Raw genomic sequence first — 27,480 nt, forward strand, 5'->3', positions numbered from 1 at the left:
CCCCCCAAGCCCTGGGTTCGTGGCGGGAAAGGGAAAAGTGACGCTCAGCCTGGATCTTGTGGGGCAAAACCACCCAGAAACGGCGCTCCTCAAACTGCAGCGGAAATATCAAAGGTGCGGGTAATTTGTTGTCTTTTTTTCTTAATAAAACGGTGACCTCCGGCCGCCGGGGCTGGGAGCGAGTCCAGGATCCCGGGGCCGATCCCGGCTCCCCCGAACCCCTCCGGCCACCCCCGCCCCCTGCCTGGCCCCGCCCCCCCGCGCGCTGATTGGATGAAGCTGCTGCTCGTCACTCCCTCCGTCCGTCCCATTGGCTGGCGCTGGGCGGTGCTGCCCAATGAGCAGCCCCGCTGGGCGGGAGCGAGGCGGGGCGGCTGTAGGGTGGCGGGAAACGCGGCCGCTTTTCGCGCCAAGCGGGAGGGCAGGGGCTGCGCGGGTGGGTGCGTGTCGGAGCGGGGCTGCTGCGGGGTCAGTCCGGCTCCTCTCGCTTTTTTCCCCCTTGCATCAGCGGCGGGATCCCGGCGGACCCCCGCCCCGAGCGGCCGGCAGCATGGCGGCGGCGGGCGGGCTGGATGATGCGGAGCTGCGGGAAGCGCAGCGCGACTACCTCGACTTCCTGGACGATGAGGTGAGGCCGAGAGGCGGCTGCGCCGGGGTTCGCGGGCGCTGCAACCCCCCTCCCCATTTCCACCTGGTGTGTCCGCCCCTCCCCAGCCCCTCCCCCCCCCCCCCCCGCCCCAAGCCCCCCAGGTTTGAGGGGCACGCAGTGTGTGTGTGCCCCCCTCCATGGCCGCGGGCCTGGGGAGCACGTGGGGTGTCCCTCCATCCCCTCGGAGTCTGGGAGCACCTGGTGTTCTCCACTTCATGCCCCCGGGTTGGGGAGCACCTGATGTTTCCACCCGCACATCTCCCCGGGGTTGGGGAGCATGCAGAGTGTGTGTGTTCCCCCTCTATCCCCTCGGGACTGGGGAGAATGTGGTCCAACCCCCCTTCCTCTATGTCTTCCAGGGCTGGGGAGCAGCTGGTGGCCCCTCTTCCTCTGCCCCCGCCCCCCATCTCCCAGTCCCTGGGGTTGTGGATCACCTGGTGTGTCTCCTCTCTTCCATGCTCCCTGGGTTGGGGAGCACCAGGTCCCTGTGCCACCCTCTGCTTGGTTGGTGGGGCTCTAGGGAGTCAAATTCTGTAGGAACCAGCTCCTGGGGGGGGGGGGGGGGGGGGGGTTCCAACGAGTAGGCATGCAAAGTAAAATCTTTTTTTTGGGTGTTTTTCCCCCTATTCCTCTTATGCAGGAAGATCAAGGGATTTACCACGGGAAAGTCCGGGACATGATCAGTGACAACCAGTATCGCCTCCTGGTCAGCATCAACGACCTGCGGCGCAAGAACGAGAAGAGGGCCAACAGGTTGGTGTTGGGTGCTGGGCTTTGTCTCTGGCACTGTGCCCTGGGTGGGATTTCAGAGGTCCAGCCCTGGTTTTGTAGGTCCTTTGTGGCAGGGAAGGGTCAAGCCTTGTCCTGTGCATACGTTCTGTGATTCTGTTCAAGGGAGGTGATTCTGCTCCTCTACTCCACTCTTGTAAGAACCCACCCGGAGTACTGTGTCCAGGTCTGGAGCCCTCAGCAAAAGAAGGACATGGACCTGTTGGAATGAGTCCAGAGAAGGGCCACAAAAATGATCAGAGCGATGAAGCACCTCTCCTATGAAGACAGGCTGAGAGAGCTGGGATTGTTCAACCTGGAGAGAAGAAGGCTCCAAGGAGACCTCAAAGCACCTTCTGGTACCTGAAGGAGCTACAGGAAAGTTGGGCAGGGCCTGTTACAAGGGCATGGAGTGTTAAGACGAGGGGCAGTGGTCTTAAACTAGAGCAGGGTAGATTTAGATTAAACATTAGGAAGAAATTCTTTACAATGAGGGTGATGAGACACTGAAACAGGTTGCCTAGAGGGGTGGTGGAGGCCCCATCCCTGGAAACACTCAAGGTCAGGCTTGACGAGGCTCTGAGCAACCTGATCTAGTTAAAGAGGTACTGGCACACTGGAGGCTGGACTAGATGACCTTTAAAGGTCCCTTCCAACCCCATACATTCTGTGATTCTATTCTATGCATCGGGTCTTGTGTAAAAGGTGGACCTGCTCACTCTCTCCCCCCATGGCATCCATCCTTGCCAAACTTGCAAACCCTTGATTTGGCAGAAACCTTTTGCAGGAAACTGGGGTTGTTTGCACAATATAAATAATCTCATTTCTAGGATGATTTGGGCTATTTTAGACCAAGTCTGCCAATCTGTTAAAGGTTTTTCAGATGGTGTAGAATCACAGAATGTTTTGGGTTGGAAGGGACCTTAAAGATCACCTAGTTCCAACCCCCCTGCCAGGGGCAGGGACACCTCCCACTAGACCAGGCTGCTCCAAGCCCCATCCAACCTGGCCTTCCACATTTCCAGGGATGGGACATCAACAACTTCTCTGGCAAACCTGTGCCAATGTCTCATCAACCTCACAGGAAATAATTTATTCCTAATGTCTAACCTAAATCTTCCCTCTTTCAACTTAAAACTGCTCCTCCCCATCCTGTCACTCCCTGCCCTTGTAAAAAGTCCCTCCCCAGCTTTCCTGTAGCCCCTTCAGTTACTGGTAGGTGCTCTAATGTCTTCCCAGACCTTCTCTTCTCCAGGTTGAACAATGCCAACTCTTTTGGCCTGTCTCCAGCCCTCTGATCATCTTCGTGGCCTCTTCTGGATCCACTCCAACAGCTCCATGTCCTTCTTATGTTGGGTTCCCCAGAACTGGACCAAGTACTGCAGGGGGGGTGTTGTGAGAGCAGAGTAAAGAGGGAAGATCCCCTCCCTCAACCTGCAGGCCATGGTTCTTTTGATGCAGCCCAGGATATGGTTGACTTGCTTTTTGGGTTTGTTCAGCTCCTGGATGTTTTTGGAATTGACCTGACACAGAGCTTTGTTGAGCTTTGGGTTTTTCTGCCTCATGCTCCTAGTAAATTCTTGGAGGACATGAAGGCACCAGTAGGTGTGGAGGAGTAAGGCAGAATTACCTCCCTGTGTTGCAGGCTCTTGAGCAACGCCTTTGAGGAGCTGATTGCCTTCCAGCGTGCCCTGAAGGAGTTTGTTGCCTCTGTTGATGCCACCTATGCCAAGCAATATGAGGACTTCTACATTGGGCTGGAGGGCAGCTTTGGCTCCAAGCACGTGTCACCACGGACCCTGACAGCCTCTTTCCTCAGCTGCATTGTCTGCGTGGAGGGCATTGTGACAAAATGTAAGACTCAGGGACTTGGGGAGCTGTGGGTTCAGATTTTTGCTGTGGAGGGGCTGGAGTCTACCATGGTGTGTCCTGTCAACCTGGGTGGAGGGAACAGTTAGCCTGGCAGAAGATCTTGAGTGTGGGGATTGTCTTTGGGCTCAGCAAATTGTAGCAGTTGTCTCCCAGTGCAGTTATGTGGTGGAGACGCTGTTGGGGAGTGTTTGCTGACAGCTGGGTGTGACATCCCTACCCCTAACTCCTCTTTCTTCCAACCTCAGGCTCTCTGGTTCGTCCAAAGGTTGTTCGAAGTGTCCATTATTGCCCAGCTACCAAGAAGACTATTGAGCGTCGATACACAGACATGACCTCCCTGGATGCTTTCCCATCCAGCTCCATCTACCCTACAAAGGTGAGTGAGGTGAAGCAGCCTTGAGGGAAGCATCAGCAGGTTCTTCTGGGGAGAATGGGCCAGCTCCTAGCCCAGGCTCTCAAATCATAGAATGGTTTGGGTTGGAGGGAAACTTGAAGATTATCGAGCTCCAGTGCCCCTGCCATGGGCAGGGACACCTTCCACTAGACCAGGTTTCTCTAAGCTCCATCCAGCCTGGCCTTGAACACTTCCAGGGAGGGGGCAGCCACAACTTCTCTGGGCATCCCTTCTCCCTCTGCCAACATAGCCCGTGGAGTAGAAAGAGGACACAAGACAAGTGTGACAGTCTCAGAGAGCTACTAAGGAACATGGGAAGAAACTCTGTGTTGGAAGAAAGGCCACCAGACCCCCTAGTTCAGATGTTAGTTCTGATACTGGTTCTGCTGTGTCATGGTTTCTTGGGGGGCTATCAGCCAGCCTTGATGCAGCTGAAACCCTGGTCAGCTTGGGCATGCCTGTGCTGTCCTGGAGGGTGTATGTACCCTTGGGCATCTTTGGGAATTCTTTGGGAATGCAGGAAGGTTGACCTGAACTTTGTCCCCATTGCACACAGCTGGCTGCATGGGTCGTGTGTCACCATTGCCTGCAGTAGGGACAGGGTTTGGAGAGACCTAATGCACCAGCAGTGATGGGTGTGGCAGTGTTAGACTGGAGGACTCCAGCACACTTGCTAAAGCAGCCCTTTGCAGCTGTCTTGTGTGTGTTGGGTGATGCAACCTTTCTTGCCACTGCTTGGCTGACCCATCTCTGCTCCCTGTGCTCCTGAAAAATTGTGCTAATCTTTTAATTTGGTTTCCTCCTCTAGGATGAAGAGAATAACCCTCTAGAAACAGAGTTTGGCCTCTCGGTCTACAAGGACCATCAGACCATCACTATCCAGGAGATGCCTGAGAAGGCACCAGCAGGCCAGTTGCCACGCTCAGTGGATGTCATTCTGGATGACGACCTGGTGGACAGGGTGAAGCCCGGGGACCGCATCCAGGTGGTGGGAACGTACCGTTGCCTGCCAGGAAAGAAAGGGGGTTACACTTCAGGGACTTTCAGGTGAGCCTTTTTTGCCTTGACTTCAGTCTTCCCACCCTTTCAGTCAAGTCACATCTCTGGAAGGTGAGGTCTAGGTCAGGCAGGTGACCACTGCAGAGCTGGGTCCAACGCTGGCTTAAATCACTTGGAAGTGCTTTGTACCTTGCTCCTTAGCATCAGTGTGTAGCTGTGAGCTCCAGCTGTGCACAGAGAAGGTTGCGTGCTCCTAAAGATGTTTCATTGATGGTCCAGTGAAGTCAGATAGAGAGCTACAGCTGTTGAAGATTTCCAGCCTCCTCCAGGACTTCCTAGAGCAAATAATGTAAAAGAACCATAGAATGATTCAGGTTGGAAGAGGCCTTTAAAGGCCATTTAGTTCAACCTCCCTGCAGTGAGCAGGGACATCTCCATCTAGGTCAGGTTACTCAGAGTCTTGTCCAACCTGACCTTGAGTGTCTCCAGGGATAGGGCTTCTACCATTCTACCAAATGATGACCCTGTGGAAGTTTCTGCTGTGTTGTTGCTGTGACCAGGAGGCTCTGTGGGGTTTGCAGACCTGACCACAGCTGTGTCCTTTCTCCAGGACTATCCTCATTGCCTGCCACGTGAAGCAGATGAGCAAAGACGTCCGGCCTCTCTACTCTGCTGCTGATGTGGCCAAGATCAAGAGATTCAGCAAGAGTCGCTCCAAGGTATTTGAGTCCAACATCTGGAAGGCAGGCTATGCATGAAGTTTCAGCTAGAGCAGCTTCAAGGCTTGGCATGTGGTTAAGGAGGTGTATTGTTGGGTTGCAAGTAGCTCTTCAACCCTCTTAGCAATGATGATGTGTTTTCTAATCTCATTTTTTTGCATGTTCTGCTTAGGCTTTGATCAAGTCCTGTTCTTTGAGTTGTTTTTTTGTTGTTGTTGTTGCTGCTTCTGTGCTGCTAGCGGAATGTCCTGCCTGCCTGCTGGCAGCTCTGCTGTCCTTAGCTGTTGATCTGGAGATCTGTCCATGTTGTGCTGTGTGCATCCTGACTGTGCCAGCAGGGTCTCTGCAGGAGAATTGCCTCCCTTTTTCCTCTTCAAACCCCAAACCAGAATGAGATATGGAAGTCTGCCCCAGCCTGATCTTGTGCTCAGACCTTTCCTTCATAGTGTGGAGAGAGAAAGCCTTGCTCTCTCACAGGGTTTGCTGCTGCCTGTGGTTGCTTAGGTGACTGTCACAGTCAGGGTAGTGTAGGACTTCAGAGCCCCACTGAAAGAAAACTTTGGCAAATGGTCTTCTCCTTTCTAAATAATTTTCATCCATGTGGTTCTGTGATAGGAATGAGCTCCTTTTTTTTGTGCTGAAACAGACTTGTGTACAATTGCTCCTTGGTCTTATTTGTCCTTCTGATGGCCCTTTGTCTCTTCTGCCTTAGGATATCTTTGACCAGCTGGCAAGATCCCTGGCTCCTAGTATCCATGGGCATGAGTACATCAAGAAGGCCATTCTCTGCATGCTGCTTGGAGGAGTGGAGAAGGTCCTGGAGAATGGGAGCCGCATCCGAGGAGACATCAACATCTTGCTGATAGGTCTGGAAAGGCTCGGGAGAAGCACCCTCAGGTGGTGGTGTTGGAGATGGGGTGTGACATGAAGCAGTCTGGACTTAGTTTCATGGAGAAGTTGAGGTTAGATGGGACCTCTGGAGGCCTCTGGTCAAAGTGTGTGCTCAGGAAAGAGGCAGTGTCATTGCTAGATCAGGTTGCTTTGCATCCTGTCCAGTTGGTTTTGAATGTCTCCAGGGATGAGATTCCATTACTTGTGTGGGCCACTATCCCAGTGTTTGATCACCATCAAGGAGATTTCTTTTTCTTCCACCATCCCTTTAGTATTTCTTGTCTCCATTGCTTCTGGTCACATCACCACGCACCTCTCTAAACTCTAGCTCCATCTTCTCTATTTCCTTCCATCGGGTCATCGAGGAAGGCCAGAAGATTATCTCATCACTTTATTTTCTGAACAAACCCACTTCTGTCTCCTCCCCCCATCCCCCTGTGCTGAGAAACCCCAAAGCTGGACACAGTACCCAGGTGATGTGTGGTTATTAAACATATTCTTCTCCATTTCAGGAGACCCTTCTGTTGCCAAGTCTCAACTGCTGCGGTACGTGCTTAGCACCGCGCCCCGTGCCATCCCCACCACTGGCCGAGGTTCCTCTGGCGTTGGTCTGACTGCTGCTGTCACCACAGACCAAGAAACTGGTGAGGACCAGGCTGGTTCCTGGTGGGAGCTGTCAGAGGGATGTTTTTTAACACCTGGGAGGGACTCGGCAAGATCCAGGGCTGCTGTTTGACCTGTCTGCAGTGACACTTGCAGGATGAGCTCCGTCCAGAAGCTTTATAGCAATGATAGTGCTGTTTAGGGGTGTTAATGCATCTCTGTTAGATGGTGGCCTTCTCCTCTTCTGTTTGGTCCACGCCATGTGAGTAGCAGTAGCCTTGATCTTGTATTTCTCAGGGGCTTGCTCCTCATCTTAAGTGTCCTCCTTCTTCTGTCAAGTGGGGTGGTTTTGAAGGTGCTCCTGCTCTCTGAGGCTTAGCCTAGTGGCAGGGTTTGTGCTGTGGTGGAAGGGGGTGGTGGGCATGTGTGGAGCTGCTGAATGGCGGTCGACTCTCTTTTTTTCTCCCACCCTATCCCAGGTGAACGGCGCCTGGAAGCAGGAGCCATGGTGTTGGCTGACCGGGGGGTGGTGTGCATCGACGAGTTCGACAAGATGTCCGACATTGACCGCACAGCCATCCACGAGGTGATGGAGCAGGGCCGCGTCACCATCGCCAAGGCCGGCATCCATGCCCGCCTCAACTCCCGCTGCAGCGTCCTGGCAGCGGCCAACCCCGTCTATGGCCGGGTGAGTGCTGGTGTTCTGCAGCCCGTTTTCCATGGGGAAAGGTGCTGGGAGCTGTCTTGGTGGAGGAGACAGTTGGTAAAACCCAGAAGACCCTCCTAATCCAGTGACTTGGTTCTCGCTGAGATTGGGATCCATGGGGCTTTGAAGTATTGGTTGGTTTGGTCTCCATTGCTGCTCGTGGCCCTCCTAGAGGAGAGGGGATCTTGTGGGGCTTCTCACTTTGACTCTGTTCAACCTGGGTGTCTTGGGGCAGCCCAGTGGATCCTCATCCTGGTGATGAGCCTCAATCTTGGTGTATCTAGATCACAAAAAATAAGTGTTTTCCTTGCAAATGAAGCTATGCCTGCTTTCCAGGTTGGGGACGACAGGCCTTACTGCTGCAGCAGGCTGGATTTAGTGTGGTGTCAAGCTGCCTGGACATCCATCCTTTCAGGCCTGGCCCGAGGAGGTCCTCTCTGCCTTCCTGGCAGCCAAGATTGGCCCATGAGGGTCTCCTCTAACCCCCTATCTCATCCTCTTGCAGTATGATCAGTACAAGACACCCATGGATAACATCGGCCTGCAGGACTCCTTGCTCTCCCGCTTTGATCTGCTCTTCATTGTGCTGGACCAGATGGACCCTGAGCAGGACAGGGAGATCTCGGACCACGTCCTGCGGATGCATCGTTACCGCAACCCCAACGAGCAGGATGGGGATGGTGAGTTGCTTGTCATAGCTGGTCAGTCCTGTCCTTCCTTGGTGGGTTGTCACCCCGTGGTGGTAGCTCTTTGGGTTCAGCGTCCCTGCCTTTGTTGTGGATTGCTTTTGGTGGCTTTTGGAGGTCGCTCCAGAGGATAAAAGCCTGTTCACTGTGATGTTCCCCTCTCCAGCCATGCCCCTGGGCAGTGCTGTGGAGATCCTGGCTACGGAGGACCCTGACTTTGTGCAGGAGGAAGAACAAGAGCTCCAAGTGTATGAGAAACACGATGACCTCCTGCACGGGCCCAACCGCCGCAAGTGAGTCCTTCATCCCATGTTCTCTGTAGTTCTTGGGGGTAGGGTTTCCAGCACTGTGAGTTGATGGGTTTGGCTTGAGTATCCAGGCAGTGTCTAATTGCTGGTGCCAGTGATGCTGCAGGTAGTCCATGGGGAGCTAGACAGACAGGATGTGAAGGAAACTCTGCTCTAGGTTTGTTCTCATGCCAGGCAGGTGGGCAACATCTGGAGTTGAATTTGCCACATGCCTGTATGCCTATGAAGGCTACAAAGTGGAAAGCCCACTTCTGCAAACCCCCTTTCTCCATCCCCACCTTGGAGGACATGGGTGTGCCTGCATTCCCCTCAGGGAGAAGATTGTCAGCATGGAGTTCATGAGGAAGTACATCCATGTTGCAAAGATGATTAAGCCCGTCTTGACCCAGGAGTCAGCCAGCTACATAGCAGAGGAGTATTCCCGCCTGCGCAGCCAGAACCAAATGAACTCAGATGTTGCCAGGGTGAGTGAACCCCAGGAGCAGCTCCCTCACAGCCCAGGAGGAAATCATAGAATGGTTTGGGTTGGAAAAGACCTTTAAGATCAGGAAGTCCAACTGTTAACCCAGCACTGGCAAGCCTACTGCTAAACCATGTCCCTCAGCACCACATCTACATGGTTTTAAAACCCCTCCAGGGGTAGGGACTCCACCACTGTCCTGGGCAGCCTGTGCCAGGGCCTGACAACCCTTTCCATGAAGAATTTGTTTCCAATATCTAATCTAAACCCCTCCATAGCCCAACTTGAGGACATGTTCTCTTGTCCTATCAGTTGTAACTTGGGAGAAGAGACTGACACAAACAGGCACAGGCTCCCCCCTTCCCCCTTATGGGTGTTTTCCACCCTTGGTGGGATGCCACGGTGGGACTCAGCCTCACAGAGACACCTCTTTCTCTCCCCCCTTAGACCTCTCCTGTCACAGCCCGTACCCTGGAGACCCTGATCCGCCTCTCTACGGCCCATGCCAAGGCCAGGATGAACAAGACTGTTGATCTGCAGGATGCTGAGGCGGCTTTGGAGCTGGTGCAGTTTGCATACTTCAAAAAGGTGGGAGGAAGGTGTCCCTCAGCACTCGAGGGGTCCTAAAATTATCGTTGAAAGGGGTGGGTTTGATGTAGGCTGAGCACCCTGGGCTGCTGGTGGTCTTTCCTGGTAACAGAACAGGGATGGGGCAGTGGTGGGATCTTGGGTCCCTCAGGGTTAGCTCCTGAGAAGCAGCATGAGTGGAAAAGGGGACTGGGTCCATCCTGCCTTTGCCACACAGGTGCTGGAGAAGGAGAAGAAGCGCAGGAAGAAGGCAGAGGACGACTCGGAGACTGAGAAGGAGGAGGAAGAGGATTCACAGCCCAAGGAGGAGCGCAGGATGAGGAGGTAGGAACCAGAGCAAGCGAGAAGGGGCACCAGCTTCTTCTGAGGTTGCAGCAGACAGTGTTGGCCTTGGGGAAATGCTCTATGTTTTGCTTCACCTAGTGGGTCACCCCCCCCAGTTTGTATTACAGGGACACCCTTGGCAGTGCTGGGTTAATGGTTGGACTTGATGATCTTCAAGGTCTTTTCTAAACAAAATGATTCCATGATTCTATGGCACCCTTATTTGAGGGGTAAGGGATTGGCTGGATGGAAGGAAGTGTGGCTAGTAGGTGAAAGGAGGTGATTCTCTCCTGCTACTCTGCTCTTGTGAGACCCCCCCGGTGCGTAGACTTAGGTTGGACACAAATAAGAAATTTTTACAACAAGGGTAGTGAGACACAGGACAGGTTGCCCGGAGAAGTTGTGGATGCCCCATAATTGGAAATGTTCAAGCTCAGGTTGGATGGGGATTTGAGCAACCTGGTCTAATGAAGGATGTCCCTGCTCATGACAGGGGGGTTGGGCTGGATGATCCAACCCAAATCCTTCTGTTTCCACCACTTCCCCTGGGGCTGGTGCTGGCTTGGGTCCTGTGTCATTGACAAGGATTTGTGGCTGGAGGGTGGCTTCCCTGTGAGCTGTGGGTACCCTACGTGGTCTTGATCAGATGTGTCCAAGGAGCTCAGGGATTGGGGGTGGGTGCTGAAGTCTGCCATTGAGATGGAGCAGGGGTGACCTCTTCTTCCTCCACCCAGGAGAAAGAAGGCACGCACAGGAGGCGAAGGGGACTCCTATGACCCCTATGACTTCAGTGATGCCGAGGAGGAGATGCCAGAGGGTGAGTTCCTGGGGTTTTGCTGGCACCTGGCACACTGATGCTGCTGCCTTCTGCCCTGGTGGGTCTGTGCACTTGGGATCACTTGTGGTCCCTGCTGTGGTACCATCCAGCCCCACAAATCAAGATGAATTATTTTCTGACACCCTCTGTGGCCGTGTGGGACAGGAGACTTAATATTGAAGATTTTAATGTTTTTTTTCTCTCCTCTTCCAAACTGCTCCAGAGGTAACAGTGTTGGGAGGGATCATCCACCCCATCCTAAGGCCAAGTGGTTTTGCTTCCAGGGTGCTTGACCACCAGACAGGTTGAAGGTAACTCTTCTTTCTGCTCCAGTCCAGGCACACACTCCCAAGACACCCGAAGCCTCGGCTGCTGGAGAAGCAAAGAAGCCAGAGTTGGCTGAGCCAAGGTGAGTGGGGGCTGGAGGAGGCATCTGTGTGTCCCATCCCACCTTGGTGGGTTGAAGCTGTTGTCTGATGCTGGAGATTCATCTGTAAAGGGTGATCCCAGCTCCAGTTTCAGCTTTCCTGCTGGATGCTACTTCTGAAATCAGGAAGGGATGAGGCATCCTGGGCTGGGAAGGACTTGTGTGTGGTGTCTTGAGGGGGTTCACTTCTTGCCTTGCCTGACTAGGTTGAAAGCATTCAAGGCTGCCCTCCTTGAGGTCTTCAAAACTTCCCATGCCCAGTCTGTGGGTCTGAAGAATGTGATGGAGTCCATCAACCATGACAACCCTGAGCCATTCTCGCTGGCTGAAGTGAAGGTGGCGCTGGCCCACATGCAAGATGACAACCAGATCATGGTGTCTGATGACATCATCTTCTTAATCTGAACCTCTGGGCAGAAGAGCTCAAGTTCTTGTGGACTCTTAGTCTGGAGACTCTCTGTGTTTGCCTTCAATTCTCTCCTGAATGCTTGATCTGGCTGAGCTGATCTTTGAGGGGCTCAAGTCTGTGCACTTCCTCACTGTGCACCAAAAAAAGCTGGGACCTCTGGAAGCTCCTACAGTTGCAGTCTTCAAACAGGAGTATTTGGGAAGAGGTTTGTTTCTGCAAGAAGCTGAAAAGAAAAACTTTGGTGCAACTCATCTCTGTTCTTAATATGTTGTTTTTAGCTTTTGTGGTAATAGTTCAATAGCCTTTGAATAAAAATACCTATCAAACATTCAGTAGCAGTGGTGGTAACAAACAGGATGGAAGCTCTGCTGTTAGTAGTGAAGCTTTTCTTTTTCCCCAATTGTATAACCTAGATCTGCTTCTCTCAGAAGTAAAGATGCCCATTGCCTCTCCTGTTGGCTGTGACAAGCCTCTTTTTTACCTACCCCCACCTTGTGGAGGACAGTTTATGGCAATGTGATGGCAAGTGATGTCTGACCATCTCCAGCACCCATGGGTCAGCTTGATCCCTAGATTTCACAGCCCTGCTGGGAGTTTTGGTCCCAAGCATGTAGAAAGGACCTGGGATGTTCAGAGCTGCCCAGGGGACATGTTGCTGGCACAGGTGGGTTTGGCCTACTGCTTTCAGTCTGGGATGGTCTTGTATGAATGTAACAGGACCACCATGAATGGGAGGAAACTTGTAGCAAAGAAAGGTCAAAGCTCCAGGGATCTGGGATCCTGCCTGCTGAGCCACTGCAGATCCTCCTGTGGAAGGTAACCAGAAGCTACTGAGATTGTAAAAGCCTTCCCTTGCACTTGGGGGTTTTGTTGAAGTGTCCTACTTTCTGGGAACGTATAGGCAACCACTTCTTGGAGAAAGGCTGTTCTAGAAACCAACAAGCTCCTACGGTTTGGGATGGTTTTCAAGAAAAGCTGAATGTGCATTCACACCAGTCTGGGCTGCAAGTGATGCCAGAGTTGCTGAAGGTTTGGGATTTTAATTAGGTTTTGGTTTGTTTGTTGTTTTTTTAATTTTATTTTGGTTTTGTCAAGTTTGAGGCTAAGCTTTGGAGAAGACCCTGATCAGCACAAGCTGTCTCCTGTTGTCTGACCATCTCTGGGCACTTGCAGAGTTTAATGTGCTCTTGTATCTAAATGCCATAAATATTGATTTGAATAATAAAAATGTCTAGATAGCATTTCCCTCATGACTTCATGTTTACTTGGATTTAAACTCTGCCCACCTCTGGGGATGCAACTCTGCAGTCTCCTGGGGACCTGTGCTGCTATGGGAATCTTCAGGCAGTTGCCAGCCCCTTTGGGCTCAGGGGCGGTGTTGGGCACGTCCTTCACCATGGTGCCTTTGCCTTGGACCAGGCACTTGAGCAATGTTATTGGGGTGGGGAGCAAGTCTGGGCAGCTGCTTCTCCCACTGCAGCTTTGTGGCCTCTGCCACCAGCAACACATCCTGGTGGCTAGAGGACTTGGTAGCATCTGTTCAGCCTGGAGAAGAGAAGGCTCTGGGAAGAACTTAGAGCACCTGCTAGTACCTGAAGGGGCTACAGGAAAGGTGGGGAGGGAGTTTTGACAAGGGCAGGGAGTGATGGGATGAGGAGGAACAGTGTCAAACTGAAAGAGGGGAGACTGAGATCTTAGGAAGAAATGTTTCCTGCGAGGGTGGTGAGACACTGACCCAGGTTGCCCAGAGAAGCTGTGGCTGCCCCATCCCTGGGAGTGTTGAAGGCCAGGTTGGATGGGGCTTGAAGCAACCTGGTCTAGTGGGAGGTGTCCCTGCCCATGGCAGGAGGGTTGGAACTGGGTGATCTTTGAGGTCCCTTCCAACCCAAACCACTGTAGGACTTTATGGTTGTTCTGCAAACAGACCTGTTGAATTATAAAAACCTGATTTCTGATCTTCCCTCATCCAACACAGCTGTGCCAGCAGAGCTTCAGGTTTGGAGAGGATTTTGCTTGTTTGCAGCCTCCTGAAGATCTCTGGATGTATTGCCCTTCTGCAGAGTGACCTTAGACCTACGACCAGTGTCTTGCTTGTAAAACCCCAAGGCCTGGTGAAGGTGAGTTAAACACACAAATAGTCACAGTTGTTTTGTCTCTATTTTATTACACAGCTCCAGTCCTGAGTTTTGTGGGATGGGAGAGAACCTGAGCCAGCAAGCTCTGCTCCTGCATGGCCACCACTGCGGCAGTTCCATCCAGCAAAGCCCCTGGGCAGGAGCAACAGTACCCAGGTACCTTTTGCAGGATGTAGGTGGTGTTTTCTTACCAGCTCATTCGTGGGCAAAGGAACCAAACTTTCACTTCTGGGAAGGTGCCTGGGTGCTTATGAAAAGTTCCCAGTAATTCCTGCTGCTCAGATGTTGCCATGTTGTAGGAGTGGGGAATTTGTCATCTCCTCCCCCTCTCTTCCTGATTTTTGGAAGCTGTTCCTCTTCCCAGGTCACAGCAGGAAGCAGTGAGGGCAGTAGCCCAGATTAGCTATTTGGAGCCACCTTCTGTTCCTGCTGAGGCCTCTGTGGTTTCCCTGTCCTTGCAGCTGAAGAGCTGCTAATCTTGTGTTTCCCATGACAAGACACCAGGAGGAGCTCCAGGGTAGGTAAAGCTCTGGTTTATTTTATATATAGCAGAGGATGGTTGGATGCAGATGTCTACCTCCTCGTCTCCATTTGCTGATATCCACCTTGGTGTACCCTTTGCGATTGTTCAGGCTCTTGGAGGGGGAATTGTGTCTTTGCTGACAAGAGAAAATCAAAATGCCTAATCACTGGAGAGAAGCTGACTTGGCTGGTGAGTCTGTGGATGCTCCATAGCTTGTGGGGTGGTGTTGGCTTGGGGACTGTGGGTGGTGAGCAGAGCAACTGACTGGCAGCCACCAGGTCCTCCAGCATCTCTACTTTTGAGTACAAGTGCAAATCCCTGTTCTAAGGGGCAGGGACATGTCTGTCCCAGAAGAGTCTGGAACTCAGCATCTTAGGAAATTGAAGGCAGCAGACAGATGTTTGTGAGGATGTATTGGCAGAAGCACCACAAAGGCTGGGAATGCCTGGGAAGGCAACTTGGAATGAATCATGAAATAATTTGGGTTAGAAGGGACCTTTAAAAGTCATCTAATCCAACTCTCCTGCAGACAATTTGTCTTTTGATCTGAATTTACTTAATCTTTTAGATTCAGTAGTGCCAGCAAATCCATACAATGTGCATACCCCTTCTTACCTCTCAGGCAACCCTTATGACACATGATGGGGACCTAATAGCTGGTGTCCTTTGCTCTGTCTGTCACACGTGATCCTGGCCAGACTGAACTCCTATGCACTGTCATAGTATTATAGAATCACAAAATGGTTCGTTTTGGAAGTGACCTTTAAAGGTCATCTAGTCCAATTCCCCTTGAGAACTGCAATTTTAGGGGTTCAGTAGATAAAATCCCATGGAAAAACAACCTGGAAAAGGTTTTCTGTATCTTGAAGGAATAGTATTATATGCACACAAGGTGTAACAAGTTAAGAATTTCTTTAGGTCATGATTCATCCAATATAGATGGGACTAAGTCTGAGCATCTACAGGAGTTGAAATTACTTTTGGTTAACATCAATAAAGATTAGCTGTGGTCTAAATGTGCCTCTTGCTCCTTTCTGAGTCGAGAGAAAGCCTGAAATGCCAAGCTCAGCTCCAGGTGTCTTGGTTTTAGATGACTGAGATCAGTTGAACTGAACCAGTATGTTGGATTCCTTCTGGGACAACTTGGAGGATGGGTGCAGAAAACTGGAAAAAGATTAAAAACAATAAATGGGAGAAAGACAAAGAGGAGCAGGGACAGATCATAGAACGATAGAGTCACAGACTTGTTTGAATTGAAAGGGACCTTAAAGATCATCTATTTCCAACCCCTCTGCATGGGCAGGGACACCTCCCACTAGCCCAGGTTGCTCCAAGCCCCATCCAACCTGGCATGAACACTTCCAAGGAGGGGGAAGCCAGAACTTCCCTGGGATACCTGTGCCAGTGTCTCATAGAAACAAACAAAAGTTGAACCACAATAAAGCAAAACCAAAGCTACAAGGCAAATCATGCCAAGCAAACTAATGGTGCTCCTTGCCAGGTCCTGGGATTTGTGCTTAGGTGTTGAACTGTAGGTGTGTTTTCTCTTGATGCTATTAAGCCTTTTGATACAGTTGCAGGTTTAGTCTTTCATAAGCATGCTAGAAAAGGGGTCTAGACATGAAATTACAAGGTGGTGGGCAAATACTTGCTGAGGAAAGCCCTACTTCAAGTCTAGTAACAGGGGGAGGATGAAGAGAGCCGGGTTCCCACAGGGGTTTGTCCTCAGTCCAGTACTGGTCGCCCCTTTGATTGGGGAACTGGGTAAGGAAAAGAATGTCTTCCTACTAATATTCACAGGTGCTGGCCAGTTAAGAGGGGCATTGAGCATTTAAAAAAACAAAGTTAAAATGGAGGAAATAATATGAGACATATAATATCCAGTTCAATCAAGATGTGTATAAACCTTTGAGCTGAAGTAGGGCAAATCATCTGCCTTGCTCAGAGACTGGATCACAAGCTAAACGAGCCATTGAGCATCATGTTGGTGTCAAGACTGATATATTGGGATGTATAAAATCTGGTGGAGACTAAAAGACATGGCAGTTTCAAAAAAGAAAGAAATAAGCTTTTTTTTTCCTTGTCTGCAGAAGAGAATAATGAGCTTAACATGCAGAGATCATCAGGAAATATTCAAGTAGAAGTGCTGTTATGCTGGGACTGAGCAAGAGGCCACAGATACACTAAGATTCTTCCCAAGATCCTTTCCAGTTGGATTTCTTATAGTATATGGAGGGAAAAAATGCACAAGGCACTGAAGTGTGTGATGTTTTTGCAGCCCTCTAGATGGGTGATGCAGTTTCAAAGCACCATATGCTAAGAAGGTCTTGGACCCTGGGTCTCCAAAGGGTCTGAAAGCAAAGGAGACAGGTTATCTCCATGCCTTTGTGGCCTGACCTATGGAAACCCACTAGGCAGCAGTCTACAGTGTGTGAATGCAAATGCAACCTACATTGTCCAAGAATGAGCCTGTGTGTGAGCAAGAGGTAGCTGGGCTTTCCCCAAAATGGCCCTGATGTTGTGCTGACATATCTTGCTGGGAAAGAATCAGAAAGCAAAGCTGATCATGTCAATGTGACCAAGACCATCAACTGACTTCATAGATGAATCCTACAAAAATAGGTGAGAGCAGGGGGTTGGAATAAATTATGACCTTTAAAGGTCCTGTCTAATGTAAAACCATTCTATGATTCTATTATAAAATTCAGCTTCCACTGGAAAATGGGGTGTGTGCAACCTCTCTGGAGGGACATCATGGTCCTTTTGAGATTGAAGATCACAGGTAAAAAAAAATATTATTTGAGGAATCCAACTTTGGCAACCAAACCATTTGGTCTTGTATGTTCCCTGTTGCCTCCACTCAAATCATGTCTCTAATAATTTACCTGGTCTCATGCCTGCTGCATGAAAGCAAGAAGAGGAGCCCCATTTCTGACTCTGACCCTTGTTTTGGGTTGGGTGACCAGATACAGAGTTTGTCCACCTGTGCCTTTGTGCATCACCCAGCCCATGACCAGGACTTGGTCACACCCCTCAGAGACATGACTGCAGTGTCAGGTCATGCACCCAGGCATTTCCCTGGTGCCTTATTTAACACACTGCACCTTAGTACTGTATTTCTTAAGCCTTTAGTCCCCCCACTCTGGCAGGGCTATTGATGCTAGAAATTCTACACCCTATTTATCTGTCTGCTGTGGGATGGATGAGCATCCAGGGTATGAGACCAGAGGTGAAATCCCCACACCAGCACCATCAGCATCAACTAATCCCTGCATCCCACTCAATTTACAGCTCTGGCCAAAGTGTGAAATCAAGCAAGGGGTAGTAGCCAGAGATGAGGTTTGCTCATGGCCCATAGTAATAGTAGGAGCCCGGAGGAGACACCAGTCCCCTCTGAAGGCCACCAGTGATGACACAGAGCTGTGGTGATTGTCATGCTGGAGCTGTACATGCCAGAGATTTCTGCTGCCTCTATCTGTGTTGTGCTCAACAAGCCAGGTTTCCCCTCAAAATGAGTTCTTTCCACTTCATGTCTTTCAGCTGTGGTTGGTAACTTGGTCATGAGTCTCATTGGTGCGGTGAAGCACCGTCAGCAAACCCTGTTGTGGGTAAGCATGGGTGAATAGAGTCAAGTCTCTAAAACAGAAAGGTTTTGTGGTGTCACACGTCACGAAGGGAAAAACCAGGATTTTACTTCCAAGTCCCCTTCCCTGCTTCAAGCCAGATGGGAGTGAACAGCTTTTTGAGGTAACTGTTTTTTCCTCCCTTATAACGATTCATATCGGGCGACCTCTTTTAGATTAAATTTTCAGCCAATTTCTGCTCAAGACAATGTTGGTTGTAGGAAATTTCAGGTCAAAGAAGGAATCACTGCTGAAGGTTTAAGCTGCTGAAGACTGAAGATGTGAGCGGAAAGTGGTGGTCAGGGTTAAAACCCAAGTATTTTGACTCGGTAACGTCATTGCTTCGTTGCACGTACAAGTTTTCTCTTAACCCTGTACCTGCAAAATCCACCCCACCTTCGTGGCAATGCCTTTTCCTTTCACTGCAAGCACTAAGGGGGGGAAGACAAAGGGGGGCCAGTTTCCAGGCTATAGAGGAATTCTGTTAATTCTACCCTCTCTTGATCTTCCACTCTCCAGATCTCAGTAGATGCGTTTCTGGATATATTGAGTTAAACAGTCAGAATAGGAACGTGCGTCACAAAATTGATAGTATCTCAGGTGAACCTAGTAACCTGAAGTGTGAAAAATTTAGGTGAGATGAGTTGCTGGTCACCAGACTGTCAGTTGAATCAGACCACAGAATGATGATAACATCCTGCAGTGATGTTATCAGTGATGTTAAAGCATTAGTAGATAGAGATTTCTGCTGGTCCAGATTAGTCCCTTCTCTTTTGAAATTACCATGAGTCTGTAAGATGTTCCTGATTTTCTGGAGGACTGAAGATGAAACTGTCTGAAGACTCCTATATTTCAGTCCTTCTCCTCCAGCTGGGCAGCCTGGCTTTAGGAGAGGCTTCTGTCTGGGCTTTTCTTCACAGAGAAACTGATAAAACTGGTTACCTGATCTTTTTCTGCAGTAAAAAATAGATTTTACTCCTGAATTCCACCAGGGACCCAAGACCTGCTGTTTCATCTGAAAAAGCAGCTTGTGCACTGGTCTTTCCCCTCCAGGTGGTGGCTGATCCTTGTTGGATCCCAGTGCAGTCTTTGCTTCTGCTTCCCCTTTTATTTTCATGCCTCTCATCCCAAATTAGAAAACAGGGATTGTTAGCTTGTGTGATTAAGACCCATTATTTGCCATTAAAACAAAGAAGCAGAGGAGCAGTGCCAGATGGAGGAACCCAAATAATGTAGTGTCACCAGGGCCCCTGACCCAGCTCTGTTAGTGCTGTCCAAGGAGGATCATCAACCCAAGTCCAGATGTGAGATGTACCAGACAAGTCAATGGGGGACACTTGTCCCACATCACCATGCTGGCTACAGGGATATGGGACTCATTACAGCATGATCGGAAGAGAATTTTGGGATTGTGCAAGACTTATTGTAGGATGTTTAGGAGAAGGGGCAACGTTGGGGAAAGGAAAGGATCAAGGAGGATTGGTGAGGAACAAAAAGGAAAATGAGAGAAAAGATTATAGGAATTTATCACATAAAAATTAGATGGTGGTTAGTAGGCTTGTCTGGCTGGGTTCTGTTCCTGATCACGGCAGTGTGTCCGGTCTTCTTATTAAATAATTTTCTTAGCTTTCTGATTATATTTTTTTAAAAATGTAATTTCACTCTCTATCCTAGATGCAAGTGCTACAAGGTCTAAGGGCCAGCAACTGGGCGTCCAGAGTCTGTGCACATTGTGTGAGGATTGAAGTCTGTGAGGAAATGCTAAAGACATCAAACTGGACCAGCTCCAGACACTAAAGCAGCCATAAGTCTGGGCAGGATGCTGGAGAGACCAGAGTGTCTGTAAATAGGCTGCTGGTGATACTGGGAGGTCTAGACCAGGTACTGGAGAGACTGTGGAATCAAGGGGTTGACTGCTCGTAAGGTCTTAAGTCCAGAGAAGCTGCTGGCAAGACGCACTGTGGGGTGTTTGCATCTGTGCATGAAACAATGGGGAGACTGGGGGATTCAGGGGCAGCTACTGGAGAGATGATCTAAGGCCAATAACTGGAGAAATCCAGCTTGTACATATATATATAAACACGTAGCTGTTTTCCACTGACAGGCTTTCATCCTGATCAGCCAGAGAGGGGAACAAGACGAGGCCACCCATCCTCTTTATGTTGGCTTGGGTGGTGTCTTTTGCCTGTGTTGACCCTTGCATCTGGACCTCTGCAGGTGTATACAGGTTATACACGTGTTGCATAGCTGTGTGTGTGCATGTGCCTGTTGGGAATCTGTGCCCAGCTTCACTACTGTAGGGACATGGAGATGTGGACCTGCAGCAGCCTCACCTCTGCTGGGTTTGAATTTGGGGCTGCTGGATTTGTCAGCTCCAGGCCAGGACAGCATTACCTTCTCATCACTCTAAGTGCTGAAACATATATTACTGACCAGGTGTGATACCCTGACATAGCAGAGGGAAAAGCACATTGGGAAAATCTTTAAGGAACAATTAATCCCATCCAGACTTTATCTGCTAAGTTCTGCCAAGACCTTGCACTGTGCCTGCTGAAGCTTTATAAACATTTGTGATTTATAAAAACTGTGATTTAATCAGGTGTGGTGGGATTTTCACAGGATCATCAAGAGACACTCCTAGTTTCTTGCCAGGACACTGACTCCGTGTGAGTTTGCTCCAATGTTACTACCGTGGTTCCTAAGCTCCCAGCTGCCCCCATACCTCACCCCACCCCACAACATGTTGCTGGGCCATCACCATCTACAACCACTGTGCTGGTGTTGGTGGTACAGCCCTTTCAGACACCTTGTATTTCCTTATATTTTATATTTTCTCTGCTCCCCTTGGCACTCAGAGGAGACTTCTGCAAAACACAGTACAGTATGGCCATGAAGATGGTCTTCCACATATGTCCAAGGTGTCCATCCAGGAGAAATGCTACTCCCGGGTCCTTCTAGTAGCCAAGGCAAGAGAAAGGAAAACAGCATTCCTACAACGTAGCTCAGACAAGGACTGTGTACCCACAGTGAGCTGAAATGGGGCTCCTGGTGATGGGCTGTGGAGGGAAACTCAAGGAGATGCTGGTCAAGGCTGATAAAGCCAATTAGTGTCTCAGGGTCCTTACAGGGCACGCAGAAATTTTTCAAAGAGCTCTCTGGAACATGTCAACATGGCATCTCAGCAAGGAGTGGAGAAGGCATCCCAGCTCCTGGTTCCCTGGGGTCCCCCAGGAAGACTTCCCATGGGCATCTGCTCTTCCTCTTCCCGGTCACCAGAGGACACAGGGATCCCCAAGATGAGGTGGGGGTGGATGGTGCAATTGAAGGAAAAGGAAGTTAAATCATGAAGTTCCATGTCCTGTCCTCATTTTGAAACCCTTGTTGGGTGCCTGACTTTGCAGCTTGCTGATCTCTGCCATTTGGTTTGAGTGAGGCATGTGGAAGTGCATCCACAGATGTGTTGGTGGTGAGAGAACACTAATATTAGAAAGAGGGGGTGGGAAGGGGAAAAAAAAAAAAGCTGCCAGAACAAATTTTTTTTTCTTCATCTCTTATCTCTTTATCTGCCCGAATAAACTGCATTGGCTGATTTGGGATTCTGATGACATAGTATTTGCCCTCCCCTTTCTGGGGGTAGGCAGAAGGAAGTGGGCTAGGAAATGAAAGATCAGCTCCTAACCTCAGGTCAGGATAAGCCAGCCATGTGCTGCAATGGGAAGTACGGTAGTGGTTGAACTTAACTATAAAAAGGAGACCACAACTGGCTTTGAGACACATGCAGAGTGGAAAAGGTCTCCGAGAAGGAGAACTCTTGTGCTCTGCTACTGTGTGCATCTGCTGAAAGCTGCAGAGAGGTTGCCATGGCTTTTGTCAGCTACACTGTGGTGGTAAGTACCCATCTTTGGTGTAAGTGTTGTGAGAGATCTGCTGCAAGAGAAGAGGCAGACTGCAGATCCCGAGGCAGGTATCTAGGAGCAACCTATACTGGTCTTAATGGGAGCTGAATGGGATGCTGAATCTGTCTGATACAGGGTTTGCAAATGGGTTTGGTGCTTAATGACAAGGAAGCAAAGAGTGATCTGTTATTTATCTGGAAGGGTAGCACTGCTGCTGTGGGATGGGAAGGACTGTCCTTTTCTCAGACAATTCCTGGAATGTCATTGTGAAGTAAATATCTGTGTATTTCATTGTCAACCTGGGCAGTATTTGCAGCACTGTCAACTCTTGTTATTTTATTAAAGGCTTTGCATTTATCTGTCTTCTTTTCCTGAAAGTCCAGCTCCTGGAAATGGCCAAATAATTTCAGATATCATAAAGAAAATAGTTATTTCCAGCAGCTGGCAGGCATCCAGCCTATGTCCTACCTAGGTTCCAAAACTTAGGTATAGGGTAGCCAAGTCCTTACCTCACCTTGTAGGTTATAAGACATTGCTGTTTGACTGTGGAAGAGGACCTTTCATAGTTTGTTAGAGAGGTGCTTTTATTGGTGCAGAGCCAACTCTAAATCAGAATTTGAATCCGAGTTTCACATTTGTAGTGATGAGTATTCTTAGCATCATTAAACTATCTGCACATGCTGCTCTGTCTCACCCAAACAGAAGTGTGAGGATCACATTGAGTCACAGCAATGACGAATTTGGGATAGGGCTTATGTTCTGCATCCTTCTCCACTTGCTGGTTATATGGTCCAGTCTAGTCAAGATTTGGCTCTTTGTGCTCTCTCTCTCTTGACTGAGCTGATCCAATGACACCTTTTTCTCTCCCAGTTCAGGTCACTGCTTTTGGTGCTGGTTCTAGCACTCATTGTAAGGAGCTCACCCCATGGGAGAGCAGCTTGGCCTCGACCCAACAAGAACAGTGGCTCTGAGAGGCTCAGTGAAGATTGCCTGGACCAAAACGATCTCAAATTCCCTACAACAGTGAAAGTTGACATTCGTATCAGCAATTCCGATCATGACTTCAGGACGGCCCATGATGTCAGCAACCGGTCCCTTGCTCCTTGGGATTACAGGTAACTGTTTAGTTGTAACCTAAATTGCAATGACACACGTTTTTTGTGGTGAACAATAGCCATTTCTCAGTGTATACTTGCAATCCTGTGAATAATACAAACATTTCTTGATGTGCACTTTCATTTTAAAGTTGGATGAGATTTCTCCCAAATAAATTGTTTGCAGTGCAAGGGAACATCATTAGAATAATTACTAATAATCTTGTCAATCTTTGTCAAAGAATTATTCCTCTAGGGAAAGAAAAATGTCCATACATTGTAGTTTTACATTGCCATAGCTGAAGTAAGTTTTTGAATGCTGAAATGAAACCAAAACCAATTAAAAATGAGTGGTCCACTTGTTATGAGTTTTGTATTTCACCCAGCTGTGCTCCATCCAATACTAATGAATGATAATGGCAGCTTTAACCTCCCAAAATTGATTCCATCTCTAGGAAATCACTCAAAAAATCGTGAGGACAAGGGAATTCTTTGGCCTCGTTTCATAACGTGGATAATAACTCGTCAATAATATGGTTCTTTGATGGAGATAAACTAGAAGATCCTGCCAAAATGTGTTGTGCAAGTGCATCAGACCCATTTGTATCTCCGTCCGCAGGCTGGATGAGGATCCCAACCGCTTCCCCCAGGTGATCGCTGACGCCAAGTGCCGCCTCTCCAGCTGTGTCACCCCCCTGGGGCAGAAGGACCACAGCCTCAACTCCGTCCCCATCCAGCAGGAGATCCTCGTCCTGCGGCGGGAGCAGCGGGGCTGCCTGCCCACCTACCGCCTGGAGAAGAAAGTCATCACCGTGGGCTGCACGTGTGCTGCTCCAGTCATCCAACGCCAGTCCTAGGAGGGGTCAGTAGAGAGATCACAGGGGCAAGAAGGAATGTCATTGATCAACATCCCTTTGGAGAAATCCCACAGTCACCCACCTTGCATCCCAGGAACTCAACATGGCATTTGCTTCCCAAATCTGAGCAAGTTACCTCCCTCAAGTACTGGCTCTTGCTGTTGTTCATCTATGGATTTCAAAATGGGAATCACTGGTTGCTGGTGATGGAGAGGAGAGAGGGAATAGAGGAAGAGTTTTGTTTGTGACTCTAAGCAGGGAGGGAGTAAAGCAGTGCTTTTTCATTTTAATTTTTATACTTTTATTATTTTTTAGTGAGACGTGTCTGTTTGGTGGGTCAAATGAATTATAGTTCCAAAAGTTGTTCTCAGCAGTAAATTGCCTTTATGTATATATGCCTACCAGCACTGCTACACAAAATCCCTCCTCCTGCACCTTCTCCCTCCCTTCCTCATTCCCCAGCCCCATTCCCTTCTCCTGCCATCCTTGCTCACTAATATAATTCTAGTGTAAACCTGATGTAAGTGCCACCAGGCCTGATACTCTCATCACACTTTGGATTTTTGTCACTCTTGGTCCATGGGGAACAATGATTGACTTATTCTAGAGACAGAATTGAGAAGAGATAACAGAGAAAATTGACAGAGGATTGAGTCCACTTGCATTCATCATTTAAGTGGCAAAGAACTAATGAGAGTTTATATTTATACCTTCTATTTATGACCATATTTATGGCTTTGTATGTGCTCAGAGTATCAAAAAACGGTAAATGTTTTATCTGTATTTATTCAATAACTTATCCACTGAATAAATTTTGTATTTTATTTAAAATAATGTTGTTTAACGAGAGCTCAAAATGGAAGCAGACACAGAGAATGGGTTTGTGCAGCACTGAGAGATTTCAGCAGAGATCAGGCTTTTTCCTGTGCAGTGATATGAGTAAGAGGGGGGGCAAGACAACTTGCAGCCTAAATAGAAGAGAAGATGCAAAAAAGAAGGCTGAAAGAGGTGAAATGAGGTTATACAGGCAGTGCTGGGGGAGCTGGCAATGGAGCCAGGTTCTCTAGACCTTGGGGATGGTTTCTGGGGATGTAGGGAAAAGAGGTGGGAGACATCACATTGCAGAGCTGGTGCTGAAATTTGGGATGTGGGGGCTCTAGCCTGGATCATGTGAGCTGGGAAAGGCTTGTCCTATCCTCTTCCCAAGATGTCCTCCTCATATGTAACCTTCTACACCAGCTGGATGGTTGGCTGAGCAGGAATACAGGGAAATGTGCCAAGATGGCACATTCATCTCACTGCACTTTATCAAACAAAATATTAAATGTTGGGCTTGAAGTGGTGAATGGGGATCCTTTCACATTAAGGGAACAAGGAATAAACACCTCCAGGGCAGGGGTGCCTACTGAACTGAGGTATACTAACTCAGGAAGGTGTTTTAACTGGAGAAGAGAAGGCTTTGGGGAGAACTGAAAGGACCTTCCTGTACCTGAAGAGGGTACAAGAAAGCTGGGGAGGGACTTTTAACAAGGGCATGGAGTGATAGGATGAGAGGAAATAGTTTCAAGCTGAAAGAGGGGAGATTCACATGAGCTATTAGGAAGAAATTTTTTGCTGTGAGGGTGGTGAGACACTGGCCCAGATTTCCTAGAGCAGCTGTGGCTGCCCCGTCCCTGGCAGTTTTCAAGGGCAGGTTGGATGGGGCTTGAAGCAACCTGGTCTAGTGGGGAGGTGTCCCTGCCCATGGCCAAGGATGGGTTGGGACTGGATGGTCTTTAAGGTCCCTTCCAACCCAAACCATTCTGTGATTCTCTGATTGAATGAATGACCCTTTCTCTCCCTTAACTACACAAGAAGTAAGACTCCTATTTATTATTTTACCAGATTGCTGCAATGCTGTTTTTTTTTTTTTTGACATGACTCATTTCTCATCCAGATCTGAGCCAGATTCTCAGACCTCTGACTTTGGTTTCTGCTGGTGGAGGTTTTAAGCCTGTACTTCCTTGCTCACCTGCATTTAAACCAGGCTAAACCTATATGCAAACCTTGTATTTAATTTTGCCTGTGTAGAAGTTTCCTCAAATTAGATACACCTGGTGCAGGTAGACACTGGATTTCTTCCACTGAGTAGGTCAGATGAGTCGTTGGGTCTCAATAACTTAGTTGATGCTTGCTGGTTGAGTTGGGTCTATTCTCTGCCCTGCAGGTCACTGGGAGCCAGTTCAACAAGCCATGGGTAACCAGGTGGGGAAACCGCCTCATTCAGTTACAAGCACTTGTACTCATTTGTGGCAGTAGCTGTCTTGTTATGACCACCAAGCTTTTCATGTGGTGGAGCACAAACCCATGGAGGTGTCTGCTGCAGGCTCTTGCCTAACACCATCTCTCCTCTTACAGTAACTGCTGACCAGGAAATCACACGCCGTGCACCCCAGTTCCTACTCCTGACCTACTTCTTGAAGAACTGAGCCCGTGGGGTTGTTGTCTCCTATTTTGCAGGGAGAAATCGAGCCTACATTTCTCTCTTCAGACATGATTTGGTGTTGGGTTTGTGACAGCTAAACGGGTGCAAGCTCCTGTGCTGATGCTCTTAAACACCCACTAGCTTAGCTTAAGAGTTTTTATAACTGGATGAAGGATGAGGTTAACTAATTAATGAAATGCAAAGGTAGCTAATTAAGGAAGTCTCACTCATGGGTCATGAGGTTTTGCAGCTATCAGCTGCAAACCACACACCTCTCTGTAAGACTCATGGTTGTACATGGGGATTGTTTCTAAATAAAACAATCAACAAGGGTCATTCCTTCTAATAGCATAATTCTTAGAGTGTTATTGGTTGTAAATATGAGTCTGCTTATCTTTTAGATGCTGGCTTTTGTGATGAGGTAGGTGGCTGGCTTTCATTCCCAGCAATCTAAGAACGTGGCAAATGAGTTAGTGCTTCTTGTAAACAGCACAGTCATATTGCCACCAGGAGTAAGCACAGTTCACAGCTGAGGACCAACCTTTGCAAAAGGTTTGGTGTGTTTTTGTTCTCCTTGCAGCAATGGCCCCAGTCCTTGGTTGCCCAGCTGCGCCTCTCTGGCTCTGAAATGTAGTTTTGAGCAGCCTTCAGGAATTTGGTTGTTTTACCAGCAGGAGAAGACAGCTGTAGGTGTAGGAACAGTCCCCACAATTTCTTCTTGTAACCTGCTAAGCTAAACAGCCTACAGTCACAGCCACGTGGCCTTTCCTATTCCTTCCCTCTTCTGCTTTCCTCTTAGTAACCTCCTTTCTCTGTCCCCCTGCTCACTCCTCTCCGTGTCCATGACTGTTCTGGCAGCTCAAGCAGGGATCTCGTGATGCAGCAGCTCTGCATCAGCGTGGGCTGGGAGGCACAGCATGATGAGAACCTGGGAAAATGCTTCCTCCCAGACCTGTGCATGTGTTGGCCTGCATGTGCAAGTCGGGCTTCTTTGGATCCTTTACAACAGTTTCCTGGGGCTGTTCAAAGGGACTACAGACCAGGTCAGCCCATTCCACCAAACCATTGCTTTCAAAAGTGCACAGAAATTAAATATACAAAGAATGCAAAGGTTGCAAACTAAAAGGTTGAAACAGCCCAAGAACTGTTTATGTTTGTGATGGGTAAGCCAGATGAGTAATGGCTTGACAATCCAGAAGATGACATATCTTGTTGATAGTTAGACCTACCAGACAAATTCAAGGGGGTGAATGACCTGCTGGTCAGTC

At 49.0% G+C, this 27,480-nt stretch overlaps 2 protein-coding genes across 2 annotated transcripts; both read left to right on the forward strand.

Annotated features, from left to right (window-relative positions):
- MCM3 (minichromosome maintenance complex component 3) lies at positions 1-12,072 on the forward strand. The gene is made up of 18 exons (XM_051614377.1): positions 1-114; positions 509-628; positions 1,290-1,402; positions 3,063-3,271; positions 3,535-3,665; positions 4,492-4,730; positions 5,293-5,401; positions 6,114-6,267; positions 6,805-6,936; positions 7,375-7,583; positions 8,107-8,281; positions 8,454-8,580; positions 8,909-9,059; positions 9,503-9,643; positions 9,861-9,967; positions 10,702-10,784; positions 11,118-11,193; positions 11,418-12,072. The coding sequence occupies exons 2-18, from the start codon at positions 551-553 to the stop codon at positions 11,614-11,616; spliced, it is 2,433 nt and encodes an 810-aa protein (XP_051470337.1). The 5' UTR covers positions 1-114; positions 509-550; the 3' UTR covers positions 11,617-12,072.
- A 9,640-nt stretch (positions 12,073-21,712) lies between these two features.
- LOC127382591 (interleukin-17F-like) lies at positions 21,713-23,748 on the forward strand. Its single transcript, XM_051614419.1, has 3 exons — positions 21,713-21,788; positions 22,668-22,912; positions 23,511-23,748. The coding sequence occupies exons 1-3, from the start codon at positions 21,762-21,764 to the stop codon at positions 23,746-23,748; spliced, it is 510 nt and encodes a 169-aa protein (XP_051470379.1). The 5' UTR covers positions 21,713-21,761.
- The last annotated feature ends 3,732 nt before the right edge of the window (positions 23,749-27,480 follow it).

Source organism: Apus apus, chromosome 3, assembly GCF_020740795.1.
Source record: "Apus apus isolate bApuApu2 chromosome 3, bApuApu2.pri.cur, whole genome shotgun sequence".
Classification (NCBI taxonomy): Eukaryota; Metazoa; Chordata; class Aves; order Apodiformes; family Apodidae; genus Apus; species Apus apus.

What these genes read in the sequence shown, in the direction of transcription:
- LOC127382591 (XM_051614419.1), top strand. Translation starts at nt 21,762, where the DNA reads ATGGCTTTTGTCAGCTACACTGTGGTG. An exon ending in TTGTCAGCTACACTGTGGTG is followed by an intron (nt 21,789 to 22,667) that starts GTAAGTACCCAT and finishes TTTCTCTCCCAG; the next exon opens with TTCAGGTCACTGCTTTTGGT. An exon ending in CTTGCTCCTTGGGATTACAG is followed by an intron (nt 22,913 to 23,510) that starts GTAACTGTTTAG and finishes CTCCGTCCGCAG; the next exon opens with GCTGGATGAGGATCCCAACC.
- MCM3 (XM_051614377.1), top strand. Translation starts at nt 551, where the DNA reads ATGGCGGCGGCGGGCGGGCTGGATGATGCGGAGCTGCGGGAAGCGCAG. An exon ending in GCTCCATCTACCCTACAAAG is followed by an intron (nt 3,666 to 4,491) that starts GTGAGTGAGGTG and finishes TTCCTCCTCTAG; the next exon opens with GATGAAGAGAATAACCCTCT. An exon ending in CACCACAGACCAAGAAACTG is followed by an intron (nt 6,937 to 7,374) that starts GTGAGGACCAGG and finishes ACCCTATCCCAG; the next exon opens with GTGAACGGCGCCTGGAAGCA.